A 9,739-nucleotide genomic window follows, 5' to 3' on the forward strand; every position below is an offset into this window, starting at 1 on the left:
AAACCCCACCCCCCCCACACACACACACACACACACACACACACACACAGGCACACAGAAATGGGCGAGACAAAAGCGGGAGGTGGTTCTTAAAGAGACAGAGGCCAATTTCAAGGCGTTTAGAAGAGGAAGTGATGAGAAGATAAGTTATTTTCTATTTAAACATAAAAACAGCATTTTGATAACAATTAAAGGTGACATAGATACTTTATTATGGTATAGTATTTAAATGTATGCCTGAGAAATACATAACATTGCCCCCTTAACTGAAGTGCCAAGTGTAAAATAAAGGGTTTTTAAAAATGCAGCCAGAAAAACGTCCTTTTTTTCAACTAACATTTTATTGTTATTTAGCTAGCTAATTTTTTACTAAATGTTCAATTTAAATGTTAAATAATACATGTAAATATAGTACTAAATGTAAAAATTTAATCTTAAATGTTGAAATTAAATGCTGACGTTTACGTGTAAGTATTTCAGGAATGGAATGCAGCCTTTGCAGTTGCTGCTCTGCTAATGATGTCATCATCCTGAGACAAAAGCAACCACTAACGTTGTTCACACTGCTTACGCTGTTAACACTGCTAACGCTGTTAACACTGCTAATGCTGTTCACACTGCTAACGCTGTTCACACTGCTAACGCTTCCCGACAAGACACCAAACTTACAGTTGCAGCCGGTGTCTGAGCTGCACTTCAAACTGTCGGACCAAATGTGCCATCCATATTGTTTTCAATGAGCTTATTTTTAGTTTAAATTTTAAATTCCATCTTCAGCAGCATAATTGAAAAAGTAAAAGCAACCGCAAACGTTAGTGTTAGCTACATTTTTAACATTTTATTTAACACTTGGTGCCTCATACTTTACCTCAAACATGAAATATGTCTTGCATGAATTACCCAGGATTCCAAGGTGCTGCTCCTCTGCGCTGCGCAGCATTTTTGTTGTGAAGGTGTTGTCGGTGTATTCGACGTATCGAGCCTTCTTATAGCGACTTCCAATGCGCTTTGTACCTCTGGTTATAAACGTTTCTGCCTCGCTGCACAGTCAAAGAGTCAGAACTCAGTATGAGCTGGTCTCACCAGAAACATGGGCATTGTTTCTGTCTGGACTTTTGTGTGTGAATCTAGTGGAACCAACCTGTCACTGGGCACTGTGGGAGCATAGTCCCACACCTCCTCCTCAGCAGCAATAAAGAACTGTCTGAGCTCACCATGAGGACGAGGCTTGTGAACATTGGGGAAACACTTCTTGATCTCAAACAAAGCCTGCATTCCAGCTGCAAAAGAAAAATACATAAAAAGTCCTGAAAACAGGCGAGTATGATCACAAGATGTCTTTCCTGGGACGAGAACTTTCTGTCACAAGTTATTAGCCTTATTTTGAGGCTGGAGCACATTTTCTCACCCATCAGATGATCGTTGACGGTGCACGTCAGCAGCCAGTGTCCAGGGTTGTCAGCCACCATTTCAGCTGTGGTGCTGGAGGCCGGGAACAGGCTGATTATGTCCGTGTGGTGGTTCAGATTGGTCAGGATCTGGCCATGGAAATGAACTGAATGCATGTCCACCTGTGGATAGATAACATTAGAAACTCATGTTTTGTGAAAGCCAACGTAAATCCCTCAGGTATTCAAACCAAACAGAATAAACTAACTTCCCTGAACAACAAAATTCATTGGTGAAAAAAGTGCAAGTGACTTAACTTTGAAATAACAACACTAAAAAGAAACATGGTAAGCTAAAACATTAGCATAAGACTAATGACCACACATCTATGGGCCGCCAAGTGTAAAAATTAAATGTTAAAAAATTTCACTAACATATTTTTCATTATTTAGCTCATTTGTTGAGTGTTAAAAAAAACTTCCACTATTTTTTTTATTTGGCTCACTATTCTTACATTTAGCTAATTTTTACTAAATGTTAAATTTAAATGTTAAAAAATATATTAAATCTAAATCTAAATATTTTGACGTAAAAGTTAAACCTTAAATGGTAAAGCTAAATGATGAAGTTCACATTTAGATATTTTGGAATGGAACACAGCCTTTGCTGTTGGTGCTCGGCTCGTTATGATGTCATCATCCTGAGACAATAGCAACCACTAGCACTTCAATGCAGCTAAAGCAGAGGTGCCCAAAGTGGGGCCCGTGGGCCAAAGCTGTCCAGACAAGCCATTTGACTTGCCCCCCCAGCGGTTGGCCCAATGACTATAAAGTTTTCTCTCATCGTGTTTACTGTGTCTTTAAACTATATTAAAATTAAAACACATTTACAAAACAAACACAAGTAACTACAAAAGACATTTAGACTAGATTTGCACACTTTATAAGACCACAAATACTCATATTTTGTCAATTTATAAAATGTCCCATGAGCCTTTGTTACCCGAGCATATGTCAAACTATCTCCAAATGCACAGACTAAAAAGTCTGTCTCTTTATCTCAGGAAGATGACATAAATTACGCTAATGCTAGCGCCCCATACACGTCTTCTGACATTGTTTGAAACACAAAATTAATATTGTTATTACAATGTAAATATAGCATACTTAAAAATTGTATTGTATGGTTACAGCAATATTAATTGTTACCTCGTTGCCTAAGCCTATCATATGCCAGTGGATTTTGTTGCCTTGACACATGCTCAGTCCAGGTAGGTTACCATAAAGAAAACCATTGATTGCTGCAATGAAAACACAAGTTCAGTTAGTCTGTTTGCATATTTCTAAGTGTTTGTGTAGAGTAATGGTTTCCCCCTCACAATGCATCTTATTGCTCTCAATGAAATCTTCGTCTTCCTTCAGGTTTCTGGCGGGGGCGGGATTTGTGATGTGTGTCCGTATGTTCTCGTCCAGGTACCAGCTGTGGTTCTCATCTGACACCATGAACAGCAGAGCGTACGTGTAGTCTGCTGACCTGTCGCCGTGTATGTCCAGAGTTCCTGCAGAACAGAGAGGACAGTTGGTGAGACACTTTGATTAATAATAATGAGTAAAGGAATAAACTGTGTCAAAGGTTTTTAGCTTACGTTTTCTTTATGTTGTTGTTTTTTTAATGTTTTTATTCTGTTATACACACGGTACCATTTTACTGTGACTCTAACTGTTGCAGTTTTTTCTCAACATTCATTAAAAACGGCGTATGCTTCAGTAATTATATTTTATTATTTCAGAGGAGTAGAAAACACAATATTTCTCTCTTAAACAATGTGGGGTTAGAAAAAAGCTAAATATAAGGTGAAATAAGAGAAAAAGCCTAAAAGAACAGAGAAAGATGGCTGAGTCAATGGTACTTTTCATCGGTTATATGTGTAAAAGTACCTCTCTTACAAATGATAAGCGGTCCAAGCAGTCCTGAGCTGATATCTTCCGGGGTATGAACATGGGAGTGGTAGAACCTGGTCAGGCAGTTACTGTCCTGCGATGTGGGGCTGTGGGATGCTGGGAGGGTCCACTCATATATCACAGTTGTACCGGGAGCCACGGCGTCGTCGTGCCTTAGCGTGTGATCTGTGCCATCTGGGTACATAGCTCCTGCAGGGAAACACACACAGTCATGTATCTAATGAGCCTTCTCTGATGTATAAGTTTGCAGTGGTACAACACTAATCTAAAAATTAGTTCCACTAGCCCTAAAACACTAACTCAAATATTTAGGTCCCCTAATTCTAAAGCACTAACACACTGAAAGTTTTAGCAAAAGCTAATTCTAAAGCACTAAAATAACCCAGTCAACCCATGAACGTTCTTCAACAGACAACATGAGTCACACATTGCCATGCTGGTCTCTTAAGACTTATCATTGACATTCCACAGCCATTTGGGTTCATATATTGCCAAAATATTGTCCCCTGGTGGATAAGTGACACTAACACATACTCACCCCCAACTCAACTTGGTCAGGTTCCCTCTGCATCTTGTTTTGACGCATCGGGTAACCCCTTCGTGTCAGTTGTTGATGCATCAGGCATTTCCGGGTTCCCTCGGCATCTGATTTTGACACATCAGGGCGCAAAATATAGGGGTCTTTGAGTTGGGGTCCATGGTTTATATTAGGGATCAGGTTCATGGTTAATATTAGAGATCAGGGTTCGGGGTTAATATTAGGTAGTGGAGTCTGGGATAGGATGTCTAGGGCGAATATTAGGTAATTTTAGGGTTTGGGACAAGTAGTTGATGTGAATTTCTTACACTTTCTAAAAATGGTTAACTTTAGGGATCAGGGTTGATGGTTAATTTTAGATACTAGGGTCAGGGACAGGATGTCTAGAGTGAATAAAGGTAATTTTAGGGTTTGGGATGGTTATTTTTTGTGCATCTTCTACACTTTCTGAAATTATGACAAAGGATTCCGCCTCATCTTGTCAATAACTGACACAAGGAGGGTACCCGACATGTCATAACCGAACACAGAGGGAACCTGACCAAGCGTCAATATGTGACGACTTGGGAGTGAGAATTGTGTTGGTGACACACTTATAAACAAAATGTGTGACAGCTTCAACTGTCAGCTGTTAACATTAAGGTTGGTCAATAACATTTAATGACCTCAGTTAGTGCTTCTACTTTAGCCTATAGACTTAGCAAGTGCTAATCCACTAATAAATTTTAAAATTAGCAAAAGCCCTAAAGCACTAATCAGGAAATTAGTTCCGCTATTAGTGCTTTAGTGCTTTAGGGGAACTGCATCCACCACTGTCAGTTTGTTTGTTTCTCACCTTCATTGCCTTTGGTGTAATTGAGTCCATGCGCGTGGATGCTGTAAGGCCTGGTTGCTGTGTTCTTCAGGTGGATGATCACAGTGTCTCCCTCCTCTGCCATCACCAAGGGTCCCAGGTAGCCCAGCCAATCTGGTTTTGTCACCTCTGTCCTGTAGGTGGCGTCGCTGAACTGTTTATACACCGCCTTCTTGTAGATGGGGCCAATCCGCTGGGGGCCTTTTTTTAAAAAGACTGAAGCTTCTCTACAAAAACATTCAAGAAAAAAAAGTTGTGTGTGTATTTACATTAAAAAACTGTTTCTTTTTGCATGAAGTTCTGTTCGGATTGCTTTGGTTTTAGTTTATTTGTTTTGGAGTAATCAGCTATAAGTTTCTCTCTTCTACTGAATAAAATAAAACTAAAAAAACATTTAGCACAATGCTTAAGTTCCTCAAAAGAGCAGCTAGGTTATGTTAATGATGTATTTTAATAACACCAGAAAAGTCTTTACTTATATTGTTGATCAAAAGTCGAGTTTGCGTTATTGTGTTGCGTAGCTTCAGACTTGATTATAAATCTTCCATTTAAAATTATTCCAATGCATTGGTGCACATGTATAAATTGAAGACCTATTTACAAACGTGACAGCATTAAGATCATGTGTACATACTCATCCTCCTGCAGTGAACGATTGTGAATGACGTTCTTTCCAGTCGGTGCATAGTTCCAAGATATCTCCTCTATCTTGAGGAAATACTCTCGTCTCATCCCAGCAACAGATATGACTGCACAACTCAAGAGCAGCACAACTCCTAACTCCAGCCTGCACATTTTTGACAATGTAATTCTTCTTATAATCTAGGAGAAAATGGACAAAAATATTAGTTTTTCTTTCTCCGTTTATTGCTCGAGACACAGACCAATGACAGCCTTTGGTCAGTCCGTCAGAACTTTGAGACTTAACTGGGTCTTTATACTGCCGCAACAGGCAGACTGCTGGGATTGGCCAAAGGTGGAGGTCACTGACCATCAGTAATCAGTTCAGCAAACTAAAAAGAAGTACAACAGCCAGATGTTTGATCAGCAGGGTGCTCTTACACAAGATCAAATAATTCAGCATGGAAAGATTGACTGGACAGCAGTCTCTTTTTTTTTTTTTTACCAGAAATGATTTTAAATGTGGCCTGTTTGATGTATTGTATCACTGAACTTGAGCAGTTACATTGATCTTGTGTAGCTTTTTGTCAAAAGAGGAACTAAGTAAGTGAAAAGGAAGAGCTGGAAGGTTTAATGAAGAAAAGCTTTGCTAACACTTCTTCTATATGTGCAAATCTACAGCCATAACAAACCCGTCATGTTTATTCAGAGATGAACTGACCTTTGATTCAGTCGGTAGTGTTATACTGACGTTCCCTGATAAAAGCTAGAACACTTCTCACTTAAAGGCTTTAGCTGTTTTATTTTATCCTTAATAAATTGCAAATATGACATTCTTACACCAAGTTAAAGTAGGACTTCATTTGCTTTCATCGTTATAAATAAAAGTTACTCAATTTGGGGTTCAAATTATCAATAAGAAGCAACTTTGGGAAGTCCAGCACACAAACCAGGATTTCATTACACACGTTCTTGGACAAACACAGCTCAAACAATTACGCAAACCAGCATTTGGACCCCAACTCGCCTCTTTTTTTTCTCTCTTGATCTGCTTTCAGAAACATCGACTAAAAGGTATTTGGTGGCCAACCAGTTTAGTCTTGGAAGAATAACACCTCAATCCTCAAACTAATAAATAAATAAAGTATTTTGTTTTTGTTTGTTTTTTTTTTACATAAAACTGTTATACGTATCATTTGAAGGTGCTTCAAAATAAAATACTTTGAGACACAAAAAAGACAAACATCCCTATAATAAAGATGAAAAACTGAAAGACAGACAGACATTTACTGTCAAGATGTAAACAAAGAAACCCTAAAAAATGTAAAAAATTAAACTAGAAGCCCTAAATTGACTTAAACTAAGTAAATGTAAAAGCATGATATATATCCATTCTGAAAGACTAACATATTGACCTACATAATAACGAAAAAAAAAACTTTTATCTCATCAAATGTACAGTAAGTCAATATTGCTTCATTCTCAGTGAATGTGTAATTTCTGTGCAAGGGTCAAACCTCGGTGAAGCTGTTTTTCACTTACAGAAAATCCAATGAATTCAAGATTATCTGGTTCAGAACATTCTATATTAGACATCCTTCGGATTGAGGAGAGAATAATTTAATGATCAAACATTCATCCATCCATTATCTATACTCACGTCTTCCTTTCAGGGTCACGGGGGTCACTGGTGCCCATATCCAGCAGAGGGGCGAGGGACACCCTGGACATGTCACAAGTCCATCACAGGGACACACGTAGACAAACGAGACAACAATTCACTCTCTCACTCACACGTAGGGATAATTTAGAGTTACCATTTAACCTAACAGTCATGTTTTTGGTGTGATCAAACACTGGGTTTATAAATTTTTTTAAATGTTTTTTTGCTTCTGGTCTCGGTGAAGGTGGACATTTCCCCCTCTCTTTTCAGCCTTCCCTCATCTACCCTACTTTGCCGCATTTTGGAGCCTCCTTTACATATCATCTAGCACTGGCCATTACCTTCCTACAAATTTTCCCTTCTGACCTGTCTCAGATTTATCTCATAGACAAGGATTTCTCCGGTAGAATTTCAACCGGGCCAATCAGCGAACAGGAGGCGGAGTTGTGAACAAAGACTTCGATTTTCTGCGCTGTTTTAGTCTGACTGTAGTTTAGCAATGGCAACGGAGGACTCATTTACAGGCATCTCATCCGCCTCAGTACTTCTCTCTTCCCAGCAGTGGATGGTTGTTTAGAGCACATGCAATTTCTGGTTAGCTTCTTAGCATAGCTTCCTTCACAGGCGAGCTGGCGCACTACATACATCACAGCCAAACATTAGCGACTGGGTAAATCAGATCCAATCATTGTAAACTTCAACAGAGTCCATGCCTCCTTTTCAATAGTTGAGAGTCCAGACCCAATGTACGAAGCAAAGCGTAGAACAAGGGGCTGGTTTTTACCAGGCTACATATCATCCAAAACTAGAAAATATCTGGTCAGCTCATCTCTCAACGCTATTGATCAATTTTTTTCTGGATGGAAACTGGGCAAAGGAGAGGCCTCCTGTCCGTACAGAGCATATGCAGCAGGGCACGTTATGGATTCCCTGGGGGATTGGAAGATAATGTGCCTTTGTTCATCGTTGATTGAGGACATCAAAGATGTTTATTATTGGAATAATGACAGCAGGATTTCTACTGATTGGCGATGGTGGATATCTGAGCTATCGTGAAATACAGAAAGTGTCGGCAGCCTTCCGGGCCCTGTGGAGACGGCGTGCCTTGTGTGATGGTTTATACCGGTCTATCAACGCTCAGACTCAAACGCTGGCAGAGCTGATCCGCAAGCTGGATGCAATCCTCGCTGAGGGTCGCAGGCCAGCTGTGGTTCCTGAGCTGTATAGATCCTGGAGAAGTTGTGCTCGATGAGGCGAGGAATGACCAACAAATTTGGCTGATTGGAACTTTCGCCATTGAGTTTCTGGTGAGACATAAGGCATACAAGCAAATCTTCTGTCAGCCTGTTTTCTAAACAACTGTGATTATCTGATTTGCCCCCCTACTCAAACTGGATGTTATGTCAACTCATGCTCTGCCCACCCTATCCCTCCTCCCACTCCCGTCTGTGAACTGGTGTCTGGAAGCAAGCCGAAGGCCGGGCAGATGGACAATAACATCACAATTCTGAGACTCTGGCTGGTCGGGGCTGTTTGAGGACTAGTTACATGGTTTCATTTAGTGATGGGATAAATGGCTCTTTGAAGGGATCCGGATCTTGGGGATGTGTTTGTTTCATAGAGCCGTTCAAAAGAGCCATTCGATTTCCAATGAGTTACGTTATCATGTAGGGAAATACGTCATCACGTACGGCGATGTGATGATGTCATCACGTTAAGTGGGCGGAATCATGTGTTTGTCAAGCAGAAAGTCCCCTCCCCCTTTCCTGTAAACTTCTGTACTCCACCAGTCTGTCTGTTTTCCGTGAAAAAGCAAAGGGGAGCGATTTAAGGATGAAAAAATAAGATTATGAGGAATAAATATAAATAAAACTACAAATGGCTCGTTACTGCCCGCGACTCGGCTCCTATCGTTCGTTGTAAAGAGCCGTTCAAAAGATTCGGATCGTTCGTGAATGTCACATCACTATCATTTTACACATGTTCATGCATGTGCATACAACACTTAACAGTGTCCTGATGCATCTCAGTAATCGATATTCGATATAGTAATCGATCGAATGATAGAGAGGAACGTTGGTTTGAGAGAGGAGTAAAAGAAGCCATTTTTGTGAAGAAAGACCGTCCATCATTAAACAGAGGTGGAGGCCTCCGCTTTCAGTAGTCCCCCTCCTACAGCACGGCTATTGCCAGTATCACTCCACCCCCTGTTAACAATAAGTGTTAATTAGGTGTCAACGATAGCCATGTGATGTGAGTATCAGTCACATGGAGGCAGGGCTTAAAAGCCTGAATTTTGCCTGAAACTCTCAGACTGAAGAAGTCTCTTGGAGGAGAGACGAAACGTTTCATTAGAGAAGAACCCGTCCAGAAGACCTATACAATTTTTTTTCTTTTTGAACACTTCACAGCTTCAGATACACGCCCCTAAACTCACTGCCTTCGCTGGCACTCTCTCGCTGTTTCTCTACCACCACCCCTCACCCCCCACCTTGATCTTTGCTCTGTGCAGGTTTTATCTCTTTCATTTTTTAAATCTCTAAATATTGTGTCCTGAGTGGACATAGCATGATGTTCTTTGTTTCAACCTCACTTATCCTCATGGGCTATTTCTTTTTTCTTTTAAGGGTCTTTACGGCTGTTGGACCCGGGGCACCTGTTCTCCAAGTCTGTTGTGTTTTGCCTATATCTCTTGAACGGGTTGTTCCGAACTG

At 40.3% G+C, this 9,739-nt stretch overlaps 1 protein-coding gene across 2 annotated transcripts in view; it reads right to left on the bottom strand.

Annotated features, from left to right (window-relative positions):
- The window catches only part of cp (ceruloplasmin), a 22,968-nt gene extending 15,926 nt beyond the window's left edge, over window positions 1-7,042 (bottom strand). Inside the window, exons 1-10 of one of the 2 annotated variants that reach the window (XM_014021823.1) lie at window positions 7,023-7,042; window positions 5,670-5,754; window positions 5,376-5,563; window positions 4,724-4,968; window positions 3,327-3,539; window positions 2,768-2,947; window positions 2,598-2,689; window positions 1,409-1,571; window positions 1,142-1,280; window positions 901-1,040 (exon numbers count right to left, since the gene is read on the bottom strand). In XM_014021823.1, coding sequence (XP_013877277.1) covers window positions 901-1,040; window positions 1,142-1,280; window positions 1,409-1,571; window positions 2,598-2,689; window positions 2,768-2,947; window positions 3,327-3,539; window positions 4,724-4,968; window positions 5,376-5,563; window positions 5,670-5,735 — 1,426 coding nt within the window. In that variant the 5' untranslated portion in view covers window positions 5,736-5,754; window positions 7,023-7,042. Of the gene's footprint in view, window positions 1-900; window positions 1,041-1,141; window positions 1,281-1,408; window positions 1,572-2,597; window positions 2,690-2,767; window positions 2,948-3,326; window positions 3,540-3,888; window positions 3,984-4,723; window positions 4,969-5,375; window positions 5,564-5,669; window positions 5,755-7,022 lie in introns of those variants that run through there. The other variant, XM_014021824.1, reaches the window with a different exon arrangement.
- Between the last annotated feature and the right edge of the window lie 2,697 nt (window positions 7,043-9,739).

The sequence above is a fragment of the Austrofundulus limnaeus genome, unplaced genomic scaffold (genome assembly GCF_001266775.1).
Source record: "Austrofundulus limnaeus strain Quisiro unplaced genomic scaffold, Austrofundulus_limnaeus-1.0 Scaffold307, whole genome shotgun sequence".
In the NCBI taxonomy this organism is placed as follows: domain Eukaryota; kingdom Metazoa; phylum Chordata; class Actinopteri; order Cyprinodontiformes; family Rivulidae; genus Austrofundulus; species Austrofundulus limnaeus.